General features: G+C 44.2%; 2 protein-coding genes across 3 annotated transcripts in view; one reads left to right on the forward strand and one right to left on the reverse strand.

Moving 5' to 3' along the window:
• Window positions 1-5730, reverse strand: part of MORN5 (MORN repeat containing 5) — a 29493-nt gene extending 23763 nt beyond the window's left edge. The window contains exons 1-3 of one of the 2 annotated variants that reach the window (XM_015084784.3): window positions 5570-5728; window positions 1942-2089; window positions 228-339 (exon numbers count right to left, since the gene is read on the reverse strand). In XM_015084784.3, the coding sequence (XP_014940270.1) occupies window positions 228-339; window positions 1942-2089; window positions 5570-5616 (307 nt within the window). In that variant the 5' untranslated portion in view covers window positions 5617-5728. Of the gene's footprint in view, window positions 1-227; window positions 340-1941; window positions 2090-5569 lie in introns of both variants that reach the window. The other variant, XM_015084785.3, reaches the window with a different exon arrangement.
• Window positions 5731-5798: 68 nt separating this feature from the next.
• Window positions 5799-22213, forward strand: NDUFA8 (NADH:ubiquinone oxidoreductase subunit A8). Its single transcript, XM_015084817.3, has 4 exons — window positions 5799-5956; window positions 12253-12416; window positions 17154-17319; window positions 21897-22213. Exons 1-4 carry the CDS (start codon window positions 5906-5908, stop codon window positions 22032-22034), a joined length of 519 nt encoding a protein of 172 aa, XP_014940303.1. The 5' UTR covers window positions 5799-5905; the 3' UTR covers window positions 22035-22213.
• Window positions 22214-22689: the final 476 nt, after the last annotated feature.

Raw genomic sequence — 22689 nt, forward strand, 5'->3', positions numbered from 1 at the left:
GATGCTATCGTCCCATTTCGCAGGAGAGAAACTGAGGCACAGAGCTGTGAACGCCCTGCCTGTGGTCCCCAGCTGGTATGGCGGAGATGTGAGGACTGGTCTTTCTGGCTCTACAACCTGACTTTTTTGTGTCCTGCGGCCTCTGCTCAATGCCTCCTCTCTTTTGGGCCCTTCGTTCCCCTCCCCTCTCGGTCTGGGTGTGAAGAAAAGGGCGGGTGCCCAGGTACCTGCAGGCTTCAAGCCATAGCAGATCTCGGTGTAAAACCTCCGGTCATGGCCGTCGCAGTAATGCCAGTGCTCGGCATCGTACTGCAGCCCGTCCGAGAAGGTGTACGTGCCCTGGAAGACAAGGAGCATGCGCGCAGGCATGAGGCTGCCCTTCTGCCAAGAAGGACGGATGTCGAGGGGAGAGGTGGCTTTCTTATTGCCGCAGAAGAGAAGTGATAACTATCACAGCCATTATGGCTGTAATGATTAGAAGGAATGGCTACAGTGCTGGGCTCTCTGTGACTGGCACTCAAAATGTGGCAACTCACTATGCAATGCTGGGCAGATGACCGAGCCCTTGGTTTCCTCGTTTGCAAAACCTCATGATAAGAATATATATGTCATAGGGCCGATTCAATGAGATAGTACTGGCAAAGCATCTAGCACAGTGCCTGGCATAGAGTAAGCATTCAGTCGTAGCTGAAAAGGTCATGGCCATCAGTCATAGCCCTTTGTCCAAACATGTACGTTCTGCTTTTGCTGCCTTAGCGCTGAAGGAATCCCCAGGATGTAGAGGTCGCATTGGCCTGAGCATCAGGAAACATAGATGGAAATTCTGATACTATTAATTCACTGTGTGACCTTGGATAAGTCATATCCCCTTCCTGGGGCTTAGAGTCTCCAAGCTGTAAAAGAGGAATGTTTCTTAACCTTCTTAAGGTGGCTATTAGTAAAACCAATGACAGCAATAGACCTTTCCTCAGAGAAAACTGTTCTCCCATATAAATCAGGACATTGCACTGGCTCCCTGAACTGTATTCATGGCCCACAAATACTAGGTGGGATTAGATGGGTCAGATGTTTGTCATGATACCAGTAGCGGTGACAGCAGCAGTTCTATGACCTAACACTGAGTGCCAGCTCTATGCCAGGTACTGAGCAAAGGGCTTACAGATATCACCTCATTTGCATTCACAACCACCCTAGGAAGTGGCTAGTACTATTCCGGAAGCCTAATAACGATTCCCCAAGGATACCCACACATACATGCTGGAACCTGTAAAAATGTTAACCCTATGTGGCAAATGGTACTTTGCAGGTGTGATTAAGTTAAGGATCTTGAAATGGGGAGATATTCCTGGATTATCTGGGTGGGCCCAGTATAATTGCGAAGGTCTTTATAAGAGGGAAGCGAGGGGGCCAGAGAGAAAGAAGATGAAATGATGGAAAACGCAGAGAGAAGGAGAGGTGATGATGGAGGCGGAAGTCAGAGTGATGCAGGAAGGCAGGAAGCTTCTAGAAGATGGAAAAGGTAAGGAAATGGATTCTCCCGTTCAGCCTCTGGAAGGAATGCAGCATTGCTGACCTATTTTAGACTTCTGACTTCCAGAACTGTAAGGTAATACATCTCTGTTGTTTTAAGGCACTGGGTTTGTAGTAATTTGTTACAGTAGCAATATGATGTACAACTATTGTCCCCAGTTTATAGGGGAAGTCGTGGGCCCAAGGTCCACACAGTTAGTGGCACAATAGGATTCAAACTCATCATGGCCTCTCCAGGGGCCCTTCTGGATCCAGAGGAGAGGATTCCAGAACCCTGGGAGATCAGTAGGAAGGGAGAAGAGGGAATGGAAGGAGGTGGGCACTGGATGGAGAGGTCAGGGTGCTCCATAGTGGGGGATTTTCCTGTCCAAGGCTTTGCTCTCTGCAACCTCCCCTCCTCAGGCTGATCACCTTCACGGCCAGTCCCTTTTCCCAAATGGCATCATAGCGGCTCCCGTTGGGGAAGTACAGGGTTCCTTGGCCATGAAACATGCCGTCCTTCATTTCCCCAACATACTTTGTTTCAGTAGGGAGGAGGTATTCGGCTTCGCCCTCCATCCTGCAAGGACAAAGGGAAATGATTGAACCGTGCATGGCGGCTGGAGGATCAGAGCTGACAGGCACAGGCAAGCAAGTGGGAACCTCATCCTCAGGGTCCTCTGATGTTACCGTCCCAGTAATATTTTGTTCAAAACCAAACTTTTTCTTCGGTTCCCTCAAAAATTAAAAAATGAGAGGGTCTGTGTTGTTGAAGGTGGGGGCAGGTGCAGTTTTGTTGGTCTTCCACCTTACCTACAGGCTGTCCTGGAGTTCACACTTCCCCCGACACACCCGTTGGTAGGCCCAGAGAGGGGAGGGATGTGCCAAAAGCCACACAGCACTGTGAAGCAGAGACTAGGGCCAGGTTTCCTGGCAGCTCGTTCTGGGTCTTCCCTGTCCTCCATGATCAGCCTACCCCTGCCCTCTATACCACTTGTAGAGAATTTGGAAAAGGATGAAACTTAGGAGACATAGGCTTGAATCTTATCTCACCATTTCCTGGCTGTATCATCTTGGAGACTTCCCTAAACCTTTTTGTTTTCCTTCCTTCCTTCCTTCCCTTTTTTCCAACAGATATTTCCAGAGCATCCACTATCTATCAACACCTACCATACGTGGTGAGTCCGGTCTGCAGGGTACAACCTGGTCACAACAATGATCAAGGCATACGAAGTAACCCCCCGCCCCTCGAGGGGGCTCACAGTCTAGTGGGGGACACAATGAAGTAAATACATAATGTATGGTAATTGTCATGTGGGGGAAAGACAGGCACTTAACAGGAGCACAGGGCAGGGATGCCCAGCTTGACCAGCTGACCACTCATTTCATGTGTGAAAGTGACTGAGATTAATGCCCAAGATCAACTCAGATAATGTATAATGATTTTCCTAGTGAAGGGCCTTCCATGCGGCGAGTGCTGAAGAAAGACACTTTCCTTCATTTCTTCATTCCTGTATTCTTTCTCTATTCCTCCCTGCTAGCTGGAAGTCACCTCTTCTAACTCTGAACTTCTTTAGGCTTTTGTGTGTACTTCCGTTGGATGCTCAGCACTTTCTGCCTTGCATTGTAATTGTATTCCTTGTATCCCCTATTTCACTGAAGCTTCTTAATGAAGACCTTGGTATCCTTAGTTCTTGGAATCATGATTCTGTTCACACAGGTGCTCTGCAAACATCCGCTGCATAAGGAATGGAAACAGAAGGGTGCAGTGACTGAGCAGATGACAGAAGACAGAAGATGCCACTGTGCTTGAAGCACAGTTCCTGAGCCATGCAGACCTGGGGTCACCAGGCCCGATCCAGGCCTGGCTCCACCTCTGAGCCTGTGTGACCTTGGGCAAGCCCCTTCACCTCTCTGATGAGCCTGAGTTTCTCCTCTGTAAAATGGGGATAATGACAATACTCCTCCCCAGAGTTGAGATAATTGGATGAAATAATAGCTATGAAACAACAGCAGAATGCCCAATATAGACTAAGAACTCAAAAATGATTTTGCTTTTATTCTACTGCGAGATGTGAGAGGAGAGAGAATGCCTTTTCTCCTTTATCTCTTTGCTTGAAATCACATCTACCATTTCCGTTTCCATCAAAACCCTTCTCTGAGATTAGAACCCTGCTCCCTTTTTTTAAATGGCAAACTGGACATTCATTGTTCAGACCTTCTATAGGCATCTCCAGCTCCCCCCAAATGAAACTCATACTCTCCTCCTCCAGAGCAGCCCCTTCTCAGAGTTCTCAATTTCCACGAATGGTACCAGAATCCTCCAGGTTCAAAGCCTAGAGCCAGGCACTGAGTTGGGACTGGAGGCAGTCTCTGAGTGGGACTGGGAGCCAATCAGTTGCCAAGTCCTGACAATGTAAATTCCCAAACTTATACATCTCTCTCTTTCCTGCAGCCCCAGTGCCTTTGCTTTGGTTCAGGGTCCTGCTACCTCTTCCTGGGACAACTATGGGCTCTGACTTGATCTCTCTATTTCCACCCCGCCTCCCTCCCTCATTCTTTCCCTTCTCTTCCTCTCTTTCCTTCCCTCCCATTTTTCTTTTATTCATTCAAGCCAAAAAGCCTTCATTATAAATTCAAAGTAAGTTAAAAAGAACAAACAGGGGTGCCTGGGTGGCTTAGTCAGTTAAACGACCCACCGACTTTGGCTTGGGTCATTACACTGTGGTTCATGAGTTTGAGCCCCATGTCGGGCTCTGTGCTGACAGCTCAGAGCCTGGAGCCTGCTTCGGATTCTGTGTCTTCCCCCCTCTCTGCCCCTGCTCACACTCCATCTCTCTCCCCCCCTCTCAAAAATAAATAAACATTACATGTATTTTTTTTAAAAAGAAGAGATAAAGACCTCAATCCATAGTGAGGACATGATTACCATATCACAAGTTTCTTTCTTTCTTTCTTTCTTTCTTTCTTTCTTTCTTTCTTTCTTCTTTCCTCCTTTCTTTCCTTCTTCCTTTCTTTCCTTTTCCTTCCTTTTTTTCTTTCTTTTCTTACTTTCATTCTTTTATGAATTCTTTCAGCCAACATTTACTAAGTGACATATGCATTATGAGGAGAGATACAGTGCAAAGTAAATTAGATTTCCTAGTGCCCAGCCCTACAAAGGATCTATCCATCAGTGGCTCCTCCCACTCACAGAACTGTGCACAGTACTCAGATCTCTGTATGCCAGAGCACAGACCCACCCTTCCAGCTCTGGCCCCCACTCTCTTTACACTCCGGCCCAACTGAACTGCCTGCTCTTCCCCCTATAAGTCCTCTGAACTATTGCTCATGCTGCTTCCTCTGCCCGGAAACATTCTTCACCTTGCATCTCTACCCACCTAAATCCTACCCAATCCTCAGGGCCCATCTTCAATATTTCCTCCTCCAGAAAGCCTTCAAGGACAGCCCCAACTGGCCGTGTCCTCTGTAGAAGCCCAGCAGCAGGGCTCCATAGAAAGCTCATGAGCTTTGGAGTCAGACCTGGGTTTTGATCTCTGACCTGCCAAATGCCAATGAGGTGACTTTGAGCAAGTTACATAATTACTCCAAGCCTCACTTTTTCCATCTGTAAAATGAGGATTGTATCTATCTCATAGGGTTGCTGTGGGGAGGAGAGGATTCAGGCAAAGCCACTATCTGAAATTATCTTCCCATTTCTTTGTTTATTGGCCATACACCAACTAGACTGTAAACTCTATGAGAGCAAGGATCTTGACATTTTTTAGTATTTTTTTTATCCCCAAATCTAAAACTGCAGATAGCAAACACACACGTATATATGGAATGAATATATCTCAGCTATGCTGCTTATTATATGTGTCCTTGAGCAAGTCATTTTACTTCACTGGGTCTCATTTTTCTTAACTGTAAAATGGAAATAAACAATCATATCTGAAAGCGTTGTCCCGAAGGATAAAAGGAATAAAGTTTGTGAAAGTGCCTGGCACAAAGTGCTTTGCAAAGGCAGCCGTCTTTAACCAGTCACAGATTTAAGACATGAGTCAGATGAGGCCCTTACCTCCCGTCTACATATTCCCCAATATATTGGCTCCCCGTGTACTCCATGACACCAGCCTCTAGCTTCCAGCTGTTGGGATCCTGGAGTCTCAGTGCGTCCCGCCTCACTATGACAACCAAGATGGGCGGGGCCGGCTCGGAGCCCCGCCCACAGACCCCACAGGCCTTCCAGGCACTGCGCACGCTCTATGGCTCGCGGTTGGGTAGAGCAGTGCGCCTGCGTGGCCGCCCGCGCTTGCGCAGGCCCGAGGTGGCCCTTGGCGGTCGAAAGGGGATTTCAAGGAGACGGGGGCGACGCGGCTGCGGGCGCCTCCTCGGGGTCGGGGCTACCGCCGTCATGCCGGGGATAGTGGAGCTGCCCACTGTGGAGGATCTGAAAGTGCAGGAGGTGAGGCTCGTCCGGAAGCCAGGCAAGCAGGGCATAGGGCTGCAGCTTTTCGGGCCTGGGCCCAGCTCCGCTTCGTCTCACTGGACTGTGGGCCCTGGGTCCCCCCACCTAATGCCCCCCGACACAGACACAGGTGGATTCCCGGACGCCCCCGGCTCAGCTCCGGGAATCGCCTCACCCCCACCCCATCATGCAGGGGCTCTGTAGAAGTCTCCTCGCCTCCCCCACCCCGACCTCCTGCCATCTGCTTGCCCTTTACGTGAATAATAGTGGTACTTTTTATTAAGCACGAGCCAGGGCCACTTTACTTCCTTTAAAGTCACTTAATACTCAGACCTCCCTGCGAAGTGAATATGCAACCCCGGGTGTTCACCGCCGAGCGAGAGAGACCGTCGCTTCTAGGTAGCCTAATCGGTACAGTGTTGGAGTGGAGCTAGGAAGCCAAAGCAAAAGGAGATGAAACTGGAGAGTGGAGTTGCTAACAACCCTGGGAGGGTGTTTGGTAATAGGACATTTAGAGCATTCATTTATTCAGGAGATACCATTTGAATAATTGCCATATACACGCACACTGGAGGATAAGAGCGTCCCTGCCCTCATAGAGCTTATAATCTAACAGGGAGACAGACATAAAGAGGCAGTTACAGTACAGTGAAGTTTGTGCTATGAGAAGTGAAGACAGTATAAACTAATTATAGCAAGTACGACCAAGCCTTTTTTAGAAGTCAGGTAAGGTGCTGGTTCCTTCACGTACATTAATTCATCAAATCCTGCCAGCAACACTATGAGGTAGGATATTATTGGCCTCTTCATGTGAAAGGTAAGAAAACAGGTCCCAAGAGTAGAAGTGATTTTCCCAAAGTCATATAGCTAGTGAGTGGTGGAGCTGGACTATGACTCTAGGTCTGAGTTTCAAACCCGTGCTTTTAAACTATTGTATTATGGGTTAAAGCTCAAAAGGGTGAGAAGACTTCGCAAGACCTTTTGAGTCTAGGGAGACCAGTGCTGTTTGATGTGACTCTAGTGTTGGTGGGAATCAGCTGTTGCTGAGCCCAGAGAGAGGTACCTTGGACTGGAAGGACTGGGAAGCAGCTTCCACAAGGCCAGACTTATTTTAAGGTGACGTGGGAGGGAGAGGTTGAAGATTTTAAGGCAGAGGAGTGTCGTGGCAGGACTGGATAGTAAAAAGACCAGGCTACATAAGAGGACAAGGAGGGCAAAACTAAAAATTGTGTGCCAGAAATTATATCCCACGCACTCTGTTAAGGGTTTTATCTTCATGACTTCAGTTAATCTTCTCAGATGCCTGTGAGAATGGCAACTATTATTTCCCACAGAGGCATAACTTTTTAGCTGTGTTCAGGGACTCTGGTCAAGTACATTTACGAGAGGGGAGGTTGCCGGTATTCAGTCTTTTGTTTTTTTCGTCCCACCTTGAGGCTGGGTTAGCCTGAAAGTGCTGTATTTTTCATTGAAAGTTTAATTTAACCTGAGGTTCTACTTCCTGCAAGTGTTCTATATCTGGAATAATTTGCCTTTAGTGTTCATACCTTTGAACTGAAATACAGATAATTACATAAATAACTACAATGCAAGACAAAGTATGATTAAATCTATGGAAGAGGGGCAGACATGGTTTCAGAGCAGAAAGTAGGATTTGAAGTTGGATCTAAATTCTAGGCCTAACTGCTCAGTTACCTTGATTAGTCACTTGTAGCATCTGCAGACACAGTTATTTTATTTGTAAGATGAAGTGATTCCAGCTGTATAATTCTCTGAGGCTATAAAGGGAACAGAGAAAGCACTTCTCGGGCGTAATGTAGGACTTGGTGAAATGGCATTTGAAGAATAGCATTTATAGGCCAAGACGGACAGACAGGCTTTCTTAAGCGAGGGCTAGATCTGAGAGCGAAGGTGAAGAGATGGGAGGCCACAGATGGGTTCTGGGGACAGTGAGTTCAGTGCTCTGAGACAGCAGCAGGTCCCTTTTTGGAAGTGTCTTGGGTGAGAAGGCTGGATCCAGAAGGCTTTGAATACCCTGTAAAAAGTTTGGGCTTTATTCTGCTGTTAAGCCTGAATCCTTCCAGGGTTTTGCCGCTAATTTGTTTCAGTAGAGTACAATAAGAATTGTCTTCTAGGAAGATCACTCTGGCAGCCCTGTGAAGAATGGATTGAAGAGAGGAAAAGAAAAGGGGGACTAGTCTTGGCAGCTGTTGAAATAACGAGGAGGATATTAATGACCCCAACATAATTGGTGACTGTCCTCACAGAGGGGAAAGAACAGATTTATCTGGAATTGATCAGACTTAGCAGTGACTTAGATATCACAGGCAGGAAAGGTCGGGGAGCCTGTCAGATCTGCAACCTGACAGTGGGACTGGGGAAGCCAGAAGGAGCAGCTTTGAGAGGCAAGTTAAACACATTTTGGACCTTGTTGACACATCCCTGTGAAAGAAGTAGTGAGAAGCTTAGGGCTGGAACCTCCTTGTACAAACTGACAATTTTGAGCAGAAATAATAGCTGATATTTTTGATGTGCTTTCTATGTGCTAGCCACCGTTCTTGATATTTTTACACGTGTGAACTCATTTAATCCTCAACAGTACTATCAAAGGAGTACAGTGATCCCCCATTTTCCATAAATTAAGTCACATAGAAGTCACAGCATAAATTACTATAGAAAGAGGTGCAGACGTGGTTTAAGGAAGAGAGAACAGGACTGGAAGATTGGTTGTAGATTGTAAGACTTTTCCTGCCTCCCTTTCCACACCTGCAGACTGTATAAACCCGCTGTGCAGGGAGGCTGTCATGAGGGTAAATGAGGAAGATGCTGGAATTCTGTGTTCTTTGAGACAAAGGGAGCTGAATGAATTTGAGAGGGTATTCACAGTAAGCAGCTGGGAAGGGATGTTGTTTCTGGTGGAACTCATCCGTCTTTGTGAGGAAGCAGGTGAGGGGACATCTGAAGTCCTTTGCCACCTCAGCGAAGGCTGTGTAATGCAAAGAGGCTTGATTGAAGGTCACAGTCTCTGGATTCCAGCTCTGCGGTTGCCACTGGCCTGCTGTGTCATCTTGGGCACATCTCTGTCCCCAGGAAAGAGATTCAGTGAGTGGTTCTTATCCTTTATTTCCCTGTGACAGAGCATATTTTACACACTCAACAACATGGGTGCCCCTAGATTTTGGTAAGACTTCTACATTTGTAGGAAAGTAAGGCAAAGAATGTCATAACCTTTTTGGGCACAATGGCTGTGAAGGCATTCGAGTGAATCAGCCATTTAAAGATCTTTTAAGGCATTGGTCAAGGAGGTAAGTACAGCTTAATTTTTTAAATATATTAAGCTTTAAAAAGTTTGAATTTTGATTTTTATTCTCTTGGCTTTGTACAGGTAATATAGCAAGTTAATGTATACCCCTCAATTAACCTAATACACTCTTATAAAAACTGTAGGGGTGTCTGGGTGGCTCAGTAGATGAAGCGACTGACTCTTGATTTTGGCTCAGGTCGTGATCTCACGGCTCCTGAGATTGAGCCCCACTTTCAGGCTCTGCACTGACAACGTTGAACCTACTTGGGATTCTCTTGTTTCTGGAGCTCTCTGCCCCTCCCTCCCCCCAAATCAATCAATAAGTAAACTTAAAAAAAACACAACTCTATGGGGCACCTGGGTGGCTCAGTTGGTTAAGCATCTGACTCTTGATTTCAGCTCAGGTCGTGATCTCACAGTTCATGAGTTCAGGCACCCCATGGGGCTCTGTCAGGGGCTCTCTGCTCACTGTGTGGAGACTGCTTGAGATTCTCTCCCTCTCTGTCTGCCCCTTTCCTGCTCACACGTGCGCTCTCTCTCAAAATAAGTAAGTAAACTTTAAAAAAACAGCTGTCAAATAAAATTTTACAGATTTTTAAACAAATTTATTAGAATTGTCATGGCAGGTTTCACTTGTATCATAAGTTCATCTTTGCTTTGATAATTACAGCAGTTGTAATGTTAGTAGACATCGTCCTAACTATTCTCTTCCCATAGTGTGTAGATGAGTTACTCTCTTCATATTCCCTTGCCTTTTATCTTATTAGTAATTTAACCGAAGCTGTGTGAAAGTCATAAAAAATAAAATTATAAAATTTTTATCATTATAAAAATAATAATTACAACATTATTCTTAAATAAAAATCCTTAATAGAATGCTTATAAATCAAATCCAGTGATATCTTAAAGCATAATGCACTGTCACAGACTAGATTTTATTGTAGCTATAGCGAGAGGTTTTTGGAAGATCTGTTAATTCTCTACATTTATGGATAAAAGAAACCTGAATTTTTCAGTCTTTCTGGAAACAACAGTAAAACAGAATCATCAGAAAGAAACTTCCTTAATGAGGACTATCCAAACAACTATATTCCAGACACCAATAGCAAATACTGAACCAAATTGTGCTTTAAAGTCTAGAAAAAGGCAAGGATGCCTACTGCCATTGCTGTTCATTTGTATTGTCCTAGAGGTTTTAGTCCAAGCAGTAAGATAGGAAAAGAGAAGGAGAAAAAAAAGGATATAACTATCAGAAAAGAAGGTAGTTTTTACTCGTAAGTGGAAGTTTTTCCTCTTAATCCTCTTGTTGTTTTTTTTTTTAAGTTTATTTATTTATTTTTGAGAGAGTGTGAGCAGGGGAGGGACAGAGAGGGAGAGAGAGTCCCAAGCCGGCTCCATGCTTAACATGGAGCCCAGCACTGGGCTTGATCCCATGACTGTGAGATCATGACCCAAGCAGAAACCAAGAGTTGGACACTCAACCCACCGAGCCACCCAGGCACCCCTTAATCCTCTTGATTTTGTATCAGTAAGATATGGCTAGAGAGAAGATGCAGTGTACAAACAAGCTATTTAGGTAGTATCAAAAAGGTTAAAATACTGAGGAATAAACAACAAATATGCAAGGTTCCTATATGAGGGAAACTATCATTTTAACCAAAGAACATAAGAATGACCTGAGTAAGAGGAGGGACGTAATATGTCTTGGTGAGAAGGCATAATTCACGTAGTCTCGCCTCTACTGTGACTGTCGTATCGTCAGTATTTGGCACAGAGTGAGTGGCTCAACAGATGAGAGCTTTTGTATGGTGCTTAGAGAAAGATCCTCTGGGGAGATAAAAAATTTCAGCAGAGACCTAGTGTTGTAAACATGCTCATTCCCTTCTAATTTAACACATAACTAAACTTTGTGCAGTTTCCAGTGCAAATTATTGGATGAGGGGGTTCATCTGAAAGAATAGCCAAAGCGATTTCGAAAAGGAAGAATAATGAAGAGGGTGGTCCTCCCAGACAACACATGTTCTTTTTAAGTTCCAGTAACGCAAACGTTGTGGAATTGGCCCAGGAAAAGGTAGTACCGAAAAGAGGCCAGCAGAACCCTTGTTGCACAGCAATTAGACGGGCCCTGTACTATGTGCAGCCCTCTGTGAGTGAGCTGTAACTAACTGTTTCTCAGGAAAATGAACCAACCGGAAGGCAAGTGAGAGAGAGTTATGGACTGGTGGCTACCTTGGATATAGTGTGTGATAGGAAAAAATAGAAAATTTCAGTACTTTATCATTAGTAATAACTTACTGGACTAGATGTTTTTACTGACCCTTTCCAGTCTCATTTTCTGTGACTCTGTGGTCTTCTGGGAATTTTATGTATCCTATCACTTTTTTTTTTTTTAGTGTTTATTTTTGAGAGAGAGAGCTCGCACATGCAAGCTGGGGAGGGGCAGAGAGAGAGGGCTCCCTGCTGACAGCAGAGAGCCCACCTAGGGGCTTGAACTCACTTGAACTCAGGAACCTTGAGATCATGACCTGAGCTGAACTTGGATGCTTAACCAGCTGAGCCACCCAGGCGCCCCCCTGCCCCATCAGTTTTATTCCTGGAAAGGAGACTCATCAACTCCCCAGAGTTGGTTCCTCTCCTTCCATCACAGAAGCTTCCATCATCTTTCAGAGGTCTACTTTCTCTGTCATAGAGAGCTAAGTGTTCTGTTAGGACTGCCATTTCCTTATGTCTAAAATGGGGAGAGTAATGTCAACCTAATGAGATTATTATGAAGGTGTAGAAAATCATGCATGTGAAAAAGCTTTGTGATCTCTAAAGCAGCAGAGATCATAAAGGTTTATTATGGTAGCCCCATATCTTTAATTTTCTTGGAGTCGGAACAAGTGCTCCCTTTGTGTTCCCTCGGCCTTCAGCAGCAGGAGATGAAGTTGAGGAAGTTGAGATCCTGGTCACAGATCTGTGGTTTGTCTCCTCCTGTTCCGTTCCCCAGGTGAAAGTCAGTTCTTCGGTGCTGAAAGCTGCCGCCCACCACTATGGAGTTCAGTGTGATAAGCCCAACAAGGAGTTCATGCTCTGTCGCTGGGAAGAGAAAGACCCCAGGCGGTGTTTAGAGGAAGGCAGGCTCGTCAACAAGTGTGCTCTGGACTTCTTCAGGTAAGAGTCTTTGACTTGACATCAGTGCCTGTGGGCTGAAACATCTAGGTATATGTATCTCGGTGAACATCTAGCTAATTAAGTAGAAGGATAATTTTAGTAGGAAGTGTAAGACCTTGAAGTCGGACAGACCAAGGTAAGCATGCAGTAAATGATGCAGTTAGCTTTGTTATTTGTTTTTATTATTTGGCATGTCCTTTAATATCCACGAATCTTAATTTCTAAATCATACAGGATTGTAATGAAAAATTTGTAAAAGTACGTGAAGCCAACTCAGTACAGTGCTTGCTAACAGGTGTTCACTAGATTGATGCTACTATGGAACACTCAGTTATTATGGAAAGAAAAGTGTGTACAGAGTCAGGTATTAAGTAGGCCATTATGCTTAATACCGTAAGTAAAACAATCCATATTGCAATTGTAGAAAAATGTTTTGACAGACTCTATTAAAAGGGACAGAAACTCCACTCGAAGGGAATTGGCTTATGTAGCTGTCAAGTCCAGAAATGGGGCTGGCATCAGGCGGGGCTGGAATCAAAGGGCTTACATAATTTCATAACTACTTGGTATCTTGTTGCCTCTCTTCTCCTTCCCCGATCTCTTAGTTCTGTTTTGTCTGTCAAACGCATTTTCAGAGAGACTCTTTCTTGCTGTGGCAGAAGTGGCCGGCAGCCATCCCACACTGCTGTGCTGCTTGCCTAGACCTGGCCCAAGAGTGTCCTTGTCCAGTGGTGTGAGCATAGGTCCCTGACCTGAGTCTCATTGGCCTGGCTGGTTGATTTCGTATGCCTCTCTTTGAATCAGGTGTGTTTCAGGAGATAAAATGCTGTGATTTGTCAGGCCTAAAGTGGGAAGTGACTTAAATTCATCTAAACTGCATTGCTGAGAGAGACGGACAGATTGTTCCCCAAAGAAAAATTACAAGGATGTTACAGAAGAATGGGGACTGACTGCTGGCTAGGCAAAACCCACAGATGTCCACTACAATGACGTTAGAGGGAAAAATCAAATTCCTTCACATAATAGCTCCTCTCCTCTTTTGCTTGGTGTCTTTGTCCACATGCAAAGATATTTTTGTGGTTAAAGTCACAGTGTGTCGTTTAAAATTCATTTTTCTGAATTTTTCTGAAACCATGGGGAACATTCTTTCAAGTTGCTAGATTGTCTTTGTGATCATTTTTAATGGCTATTTAATATTCCACCAGTAGGTAAACCAACCATAATTTACCTGTTACAAAGTCATTTTTAATTCTGTTTTTTTAAAAATGTTTATTTTGAGAGAGAGCATGCACACACGAGTGGGGGAGGGCAAAGAGAGAGAGAGAGGGAGAGAGAGGATCCCAAGCAGGCTCTGCGTCGTGCGCAGAGCCCAACGCAGGGCTTGATCCCGTGATCCTGGGATCATGACCTGGGCCAAAATCAAGAGTCGGAAGCTTAACCGACTGAGCCACCAGGTGCCCCTAATTCCAGATTTTGCTTGTTTTAGGTAAATCCTCAGTGGTTACCTTTGTGTGTAGATCTTTTTCTCTTTTTAAGTAATTCCTTGGCATAAATTTCCCAGAGGTGAGATTATTCTGTAAAAAGGCTTTGAATGTAATTTATGGCTTTTGAACTATAGTTGCCATTTTAAAAAAAAAGTTGGGTCAGTTTATGCTGCCCTCAGCACTATATCTTGTTGTACCTCACCAGCATTGCATATTATTTAAATATTTGATAGGTACAAAATGGTGTTTTATTCTTGCTTTGGAATTTGCATTGGTTTGATTGCTAACAAGGTTGAATGTGTGTTTATTATTTAAATTTTGCTAAGAGAACTTTGGAAAAACATTTCTGCTTTGGCCCAGAGGTAGTATATTTAAATGTGACATGTTGGGATTTCACAAGCTCCTGAGGTGCCCAGCCGCGTCTGTGAGAGGAATTTTTCACTGCTGATGTTGCTCTTTGCAGGTGTTTGTAGGCAATTGTTTGTTGGGTGTGGATACCAGGGTAACAGGGTCCAGAACTGAGACTAAGTACTGTAATAGTGCTAGTAGCTCTCCCGCTGCCCCCATGCTGGAGGAATAAACCACTTGTACTGGAAACAGTAGGCCACTACCAAAGTGATTGTCAAGTGAGGTGGGTGCAATTTTACGTACCGTGGATGTTGTTGTGGTCGGTGAGGCTAGAGGCAATTCAGAAAAGCTCCCTAGGGCTTTGATATTCTTCCTTCCTTCCTGTTGCACATCCTGCCACCCACAGGTTACACCAGAATCCCTACTGGTCATGGGGCACCTAGGTGGCTCAATTAGTTAAGCGTCTGACTCTTGATTTTGGCTCAGGTGAGATCGAGCCCCAGGTCAGCTCTGTGCTGTCAGCATGGAGCCTGCTTAGGATTCTCTCTCTCTTTCTCTCTCTCTTTTTCTCTCTCTGCCCCCACCCCCACATGTGCACTGTCTCTCTCTTGCTCTCTGTCAAAACAAATAAAGAAGCATTAAAAAGAAAAGAAAGAAGGAAATTGGTGACATTGGTTGCTTCCTAGCAGGGAAACCCAGCAGGAATGAAAAGCAGATTGTTTACTGTGCATTTCCTCCAACCCATGTCTGGGGTTCTTCCCGAGCCATGTTAAATAAGATTCCTGTGTTGAGCGTAGCTAGATTCTTAGAGTATGACAAGTAAGCACTTCCAAATTATGATTCCATTGGGGGAAGGAGGTGCTATGCATATCTTCCACTGCCTCATGTATGGCTTTTACATAAAATAATGGTATTTTATTTTTCCTTGGATTGGCATTTATTGGATTACTAGCAAGGCTGAATAGTAAGAGAAGGGGAATTTTGTAAAATAATTGAGGCTTATACACAAAAGTTACTTTTTCTTCAACCATGTTTTGGTGGTCACAGAATTAATGAATTATATGCTACCTCCTTTTATTGATTGATTGATTGATTTTTATTTTTTATTTTTTTATATATAATTTATTGTCAAATTGGTTTCCATACAACTCCCAGTGCTCATCCCAACAGGTGCCCCCCTCAATGCCCATCACCCACTTTTCCCTCTCCCCCATCAACACTCAGTTTGTTCTCAGCATTTAAGAGTCTCTTATGGTTTGCCTCCTTCCCTCTCTGTTACTTTTTTCCCCCCCTGTTACTTTTTTCCCCCCATTCCCATCCCCCCTGGTCTTCTGTTAAGTTTCTCAGGATCCACATATGAGTGAAAACATATGGTATCTTTCTGTGCCTGACTTATTTCACTTAGCATAACACTCTCCAGTTCCATCCACATTGCTACAAATGGCCAGATTTCATTCTTTCTCATTGGCAAGTAATATTCCATTGTATATATAAACCACAACTTCTTTATCCATTTGTCAGTTGATGGACATTTAGGCTCTTTCCATAATTTGGCTACTGTTGAAAGTGCTGCTATAAACATTGGGGTACAAGTGCCCCTATGTATCATCATTCCTGTATCCTTGGGTAAATTCCTAGCAGTGCTATTGGTGGGTCATAGGGTAGATACTATTTTTAATTTGGGGGGGAACCTCCACACTGTTTTCCAGAGCAGCTGCACCAGTTTGCATTCCCACCAACAGTACAAGAGGGTTCCTGTTTCTCCGCATCCTCTCCAGCATCTATAGTCTCTTGTTTTGTTCATTTTAGCCACTCTGACTGGCGTGAGGTGATATCTGAGTGTGGTTTTGATTTGTATTTCCCTGATGAGGAGCAACGTTGAGCATCTTTTCATATGCCTGTTGGCCATCTGAATGTCTTCTTTAGAGAGGTGTCTATTCATGTTCTCTGCCCATTTCTTCACTGGATTATTTGTTTTTCGGGTGTGGAGTTTGGTGAGTTTTTTATAGATTTTGGATACTAGCCCTTTATCCCATATGTCATTTGCAAATATCTTTTCCCATTCTGTCGGTTGCCTTTTAGTTTTGTTGATTGTTTCCTTTGCAGTGCAGAAGCTTTTTATCTTGATGAGGTCCCAATAGTTTATTTTTGTTTTTAATTCCCTTGCCTTTGGGGATGTGTCAAGTAAGAAATTGCTGTGGCTGAGGTCAGAGAGGTTTTTCCCTGCTTTCTCCTCTAGGGTTTTGATGGTTCCCTGTCTCACATTCAGGTCCTTCATCCATCTTGAGTTTATTTTTGTGAATGTGCTACCTCCTTCTTAGCAGAGAGCACCAAATGTAATTTAACTTTCTTAATGACAAGGATGAATCTGTTTTTGTTCAGTCCGTTAATAGAATGAGGACTTTGAGCTCTGGGGAGTGTGGGGTAGTTTGCCTTGACACTGAATGACCCTGGGATCTTCTGCTTGTTAGTATGTGTATTTGCCTTGTATAGTTCTGTCTCTTCCTTTGCCATTGTCCCTCATGCCCATCTCGGATTACGCCTCCTCTTCTAAATTTGGTAGACTGATAATCTTTAGAATTGGATATAAAGAAAAGAATAGGTAGGCCCTAAGTGAGGAGTGCTCTGAGTAAAATCTATGTGCTTAGACCAAATTTTTTTGGCATTTCAGTTCATTTATTTTTGGTACATAAAGAAATTAGGTCTTATTCCTTACAAATCTTTTTTTACATGTTGCTTCTCATCCTGAGGATCTTAAGTTGTCTTGTAAGTGAAGTGAGAGCATCTATTCTCATACCTTTCAAAAAGGAAGGTTATGCATTTGAGGTCTGTACCTATTTCCCCCCACTTTTCTGTTTCTCATTATTTTGCAAAGAGCTACCCCTGACCTAGCCCTCTTTTCCAGGCAGATAAAGCTTCACTGTGCGGAGCCTTTTACCGAATATTGGACCTGCATTGATTACTCCAGCCTGCAGTTACTTCGTCGCTGTCGCAAACAGCAGGCCAAGTTTGACGAGTGTGTGCTGGACAAACTGGGCTGGGTGCGACCTGACCTCGGAGAGCTGTCCAAGGTAAAAAGGTCTCCTGCTGGGGGTTTCCCCCTCTCACTGAGGGGTGGGGGGGTGGGGAGCAGGAGGTGGTCAGAGAGGGGTCTCTGTGAGTAAAGATATGATGGGAGAAATCTGTGTTTACCAAACAGGTTGATGAGAGGGATTATACACAACCCAGAAGGGAATTTATTTAATACAAATATTCCTTTAAATAGATCTTCTGGCATGTGCAGATTGTTTGTTTAATTAGCTAATTGAAGAACAGAAGGGAGTAGATGAGGATAAACACAATGTTGGGGCACCGTCAATTGAAAGCATTGAGGTTATTACAGAATTCAGAGAACAAATAGGATCGAGGTTATGCCAGGTTCTTCAGGCCACATTTATCAGGACCTAGGATTTTTAGAAGTATTTCCCTATAGTTTAAAATGTACGTTTTCTGGGGCACCTGGTTGGCTTCATTGTTTAAGTGTCCAACTCTCAATTTTGACTTTGGTCAGATCTCACGGTTTGTGAGTTTGAGCCCCGTGTCCTGGTCTGCACTGGCAGCAAAGAGCCTGCTTGGGATTCCCTCTCCCTCTCTCTCAAAATAAACATCTAAAAAACATAAAAAGCATGTTTTCCTACTCTTTTTCTGTATTTCTTGTCTCAGTCATGCCACCACCATCTGTGGAAACCTCAGAAACCTGAGTGTCTTTTCTTCATGTCCCACTCTTTCTTCCTTTATACAGTCGTCAGTTCCCGTAGGGGAACATCTCCTAGATTAGTTTTTGAATCCTCTCACTGTCCCCACATCTTGGACAGGAGTTCTTAACTTGGGCTATGTGAACTTCTGGGAGGGGAGGGTGGTTCAATTCAGATTTTAGAAGACACTGTATCACCTGAAATTGAAGAATTGAGGATATAATTATGTCTCCACTATAGGCATGATCTGTATGGAAAATAAAGACCACTTAAAAAAAATTTTTTTTAAGTTTATTTATTTATTTATTAAAAAAAATTTTTTTTTTTACATTTATTCATTTTTGAGAGACAGAGACATAGTGTGAGCAGGGGAGGGGCAGAGAGAGAGGGAGACACAGAATCCAAAGCAGGCTCCAGGCTCCAGGCTCCGAGCTGTCACTACAGAGCCTGACGTGGGGTTTAAACTCAGGAACTGCACGAACATGACCTGAATCAAAGTTGGATGCTTAACCGACTGAGCCACTCAGGCGCCCCTTAAGTTTATTTTTAAATTATTTTTAGTAATCTCTGCACCCAACATGGGTCTCGAACTCAAGACCCCAAGATCAAGAATTGCATGTTCTTCTGATCGAGCCAACCAGGAAGTCCAAACACCACTTTTCTTTTTAAAACTTCACGGGCTTACTCTTGTTTGCAGTGTCCTGGCTTACAAGGCCCTTTGTGATCTGACCTATCCCTGCTTCTTGAGCCTCATCATTGTCCCTTCCCTCTGGGACAGATAGGTGGCAAGGTGGGGGAAAACTCAGGTTTGAATGGAGGCAGATAGTACTACCGATCACTATGGGATCCTGCACAAATTGCCAACTGTTTCTCGTCCTACCACAGCTACAAAATAGGACCAGTATTCATACCCAGTTTTCTGTGAGGATTAAGCTTGAGAGCCCTTGTGAATCTCTGGCCTAGTGCCTGGCATGTGGGCCCACAATTAATCTTTATTCCCTTGCCTTTCTGTATAGCATCTATGGATGGTTGGATCTCAAGCTTGGGGTCACAAGTAGACAAATGACTTAGCAGTTTTGTTTTGTTTTTTGTATCCAGCCTGATCTCTTCAGATGGCTTCTTTTGCTGTCCTGAACAAATTGCTTTATTTATTTATTTATTATTTAGTCTGTAAGTTTTTTTGCTCTTTTTATGTTCATCGCAATCAATAATTTTTTTTAATATTAAAAGTAATTTATTGTCAAATTGGTTTCTATACAACATCCAGTGCTCATCCCTGAACGAATTACTTTAAACTGTTGATAATTCTGAGTTGGAAAGCGGCGGGACCTACAGATTTAATAATGAAAACAACCTTTTCTCATTTCTGTCTCTCAAGAAAGGAGAATCAGCAAATCATGCTGATGAGAAAGCATACTGATTCCTGAATCTTTGTGTCAGCCATTTTAAAAACCTATGAAGTATTGGTGTCCTTTTTTCAAAAGTTTGTTTCTTTAAGAGGATTATCAGTTTTAGTCCTACTTAGAATCAGAATCCAGTCTCTTAGAAAGGTAATGACCAGCTGGATAAAGCCCACGTTTTACCTTCATTTACTTCTGCCTTCTGCTTCCTCCAAGTTGCCCTCCTCTCCTTTGCTCTGACCAGTTTCCACTCACTCCTCTGCCCTCAGCTTAGATGCCAATGTCCTTTGAGGTTTCCAGCCTTCCTAGGCATCCTGATAATATTAATATTGAAAATAACTTTTGGCGCTTAACCATAACCTGCTATGCATCAGGCTCCAGACTGTGTATTATCCTAATAGCGCTATAAGCTAATAGCCCCATTTTAGAGATGGAAAATTGAAGGTCGAGTAGGCTGCTCAAAGTTGTGTACCTAGCAGTTAGTTTGACCACGTGCCTCTTCTCCTTTTCTCTTGATATGGTACAGAAGAGGAAGTTGTTTTGTTCTTTCCACAATAATTTGTCCTTTTAAGGGGTCTGTTCACTACTTTAAGTTTGAGAAACATTTTTCTAGATTGATTTCATAAATATTGTAACTTCCTGAAGGGAGCTTCACGTGCCAGCTGGAGGCCTTTGGAGTTACTCTGTCAAGCAGTAAGGAAGCATTAGTGATCTCTGTGGCAGAGAGATGAGAACACTGTTCTAAAAACAAACCAAAAAAGACTCTGGATCTGTAGTCAGAAGACTTGGGTCCCAGCTCCGGCTCTGACCTGTAGCGTGTGTCTTTTCATAGGCAAGTTGGCCTCCTTGTTCTCATCTGTGGACTACAGATAATAATGCCTCACAGGGCAGTTATAGTAATAATTATGCTGTTGTCTTCCTGAAAGCTCCATTCACATTGAATCGTTTTTGGATTTGTGCACATGGGAAGACTCATCAGTCATATAACATGGAGTGGCTCGAAGATCAGACCACTAGATAACAAGACTATTAATAATTATGGCCTTGTCTTTCCATTTCTCTGCGTGTTTCCTCATCTTTAAAGGGAGGACGGGGGCGCCTGGGTGGTTCAGTCAGTTAAGCATCCGACTTTGGCTCAGGTCATGATCTCATGATTCATGCGTTCAAGCCCTGCATCAGGCTCTGTGCTGACAGCTCAGAGCCTGGAGCCTGCTTCAGATTCTGTGTCTCCCTCTCTCTCTGCCCCTCTCCTGCTCATACTCTGTCTTTCCCTCTCATAAATAAATAAATAAATAAATAAATAAATAAATAAAGGACATTGGGGAGCTTGGGTGACTCAGTTGGTTAAGCATCGATCGGACTCTTGATTTCGGCTCAGGTCATGATCTCAGGGTCCATGCTGGGCATGGAGCCTGCCTAAGAATCTCTCTACATTTCATGCGCTCTCTAAATTAATTAATTAATTAATTAATTAATAAAAAGTGAGAACAATTTCTGCTGGCTTCTGATGGAGATTTTTGTGACCATCGGGGATAATGTGGACGTGACCACCTTCTACCTGTCTCCCTGTTGCCATTGTGCAGTGCTCCACCATCGTGCTAGGCCTGTTGGCTCAACTCTCCCAATTCTGGTCTTGCCCCTCTCCAGTCTAGCTTCTGCACCTTCCAGCCTGCAGATGTGCTTGAGTGGCTTCCCTGCTTCAGTGACGTCTGTCACCCTTGAGTTAAAATTCAACCACTTGTGCACATCATTCAGTACCCTTCATCGTCCGGCCCTGTCTACCAGTGTAGTATGTTACGTAAAAGCACAGGCTTTGGAGTAGGCAGATCTGGCTTTGAGCACTAGTTTTTCCACTATTAGCCAGGTGGCCCCAGGAACCTCTGGAAAAAGGCCTCAGAGGAGTGTGAAAATGAAACGTAATCGGGGGCCCAGCATCGTTTCTAACAAGTGCGTGGTTAGGTGCTTCATCTCCCTCCATTATCCAAGCAACCTTTGGCCATTCTAAGGACATGCCTCTCTGTCTTCCCATGTACTGTTTACTTAGAATGTCTTTCCCTTGCTAATCTTCTGCTGGCTCATGGTTATCCTTTTAAGCTAAACGTTACCCCCCATGAAATAGTTCAGGCCCCTGTCCTTCAGGATGGGTTACGTGTACAGAGTCCTTGCCCAGCACTTAGTTCATGCCTCAGTTATGATAATTCGGTCGGGAGTCTTGGTTGATTTTCTTGTCTGGCTCCCTCAGACTGTGAGCCCTCGAAGACAGTGTGTATCTTGTTTCCTGCTATATCCCTAACTTCTGCCACATGAAATGACCCAAAAAAGGCTTTCTTAAATGTTTGTTCAAGAAGGCTTTCTTAAATGAGTTTAAATGTGGTTTGCTGGGGCTTGAGAAAAGAGGGGTAGTTGGGGCAGCGGGAGCAGAGAGGAAACGCTGGGAGGTGCGTTCTTGGTCACAGACTGCTCCACCTGACCTTCAGCCTTGCCTCTTGCTTCTGTCCTCTTCGCTCCTCACAGGTCACTAAAGTGAAAACGGATCGACCTTTACCGGAGAATCCCTATCACTCGAGAGCAAGACCAGAGCCCAACCCTGAGGTAGAAGGAGACCTGAAGCCTGCCAAACATGGCAGCCGCCTTTTTTTCTGGACCATGTAAAGTTGGGTCCGGGGCCCACACTCAGTCACACGCCTGGACGACTGCTGATGAAACTCCCGTGCAGTTTGCATCGACTGATAGAGTTCTTTCCGGGATCAGAAACTTAACAAAAAAGTTAATTTATGTGACTTGGCAGTTATTCTATACCATTTCCTGGCCATTAAAAATTTTAAAGGAAACAGTTGTATTTTATTATGTTTTATATAACCTTTTGGCCTTTAGAGAGGACTTCCCTTTGCTTGTTCTTCTTGTGGTCCTGCCTGTTCCTCTCTCTTCGCTTTAAGTTGGCGATCACCAGTGTGGCGGGGAGCCGCGTTAGACCAGGCAGAAATGACTATGTAAAGGACAGGCTCTCTTGCCAGTCTGTGTTCACACATTTTGAAGTCTTCCCTCTCTCCCCATCCAGCAGCACAGACAAGTAGCTTTCCCTAAAGGTCATGCAAGGGAAGCGTCCAAGATAGAAGTGAAGAAACATTTGAGCCTTGTGACTCAGGCCCTGGGAGGGGCCTCCTGGCTGTGGTTTAGGCAGAGTCTTGCTCAAAGTTTCTTAAAGAACCAAACTTCCACCACTTCCCCTTGATATCCCATCCTCAAGCATTATGACCCAGATGTTTTTCCTGATAGACCAGGGAGGTGGAGGCTGAGCTCCCAGCTC

Source organism: Acinonyx jubatus, chromosome D4 (genome assembly GCF_027475565.1).
Source record: "Acinonyx jubatus isolate Ajub_Pintada_27869175 chromosome D4, VMU_Ajub_asm_v1.0, whole genome shotgun sequence".
Taxonomy (NCBI): Eukaryota; Metazoa; Chordata; class Mammalia; order Carnivora; family Felidae; genus Acinonyx; species Acinonyx jubatus.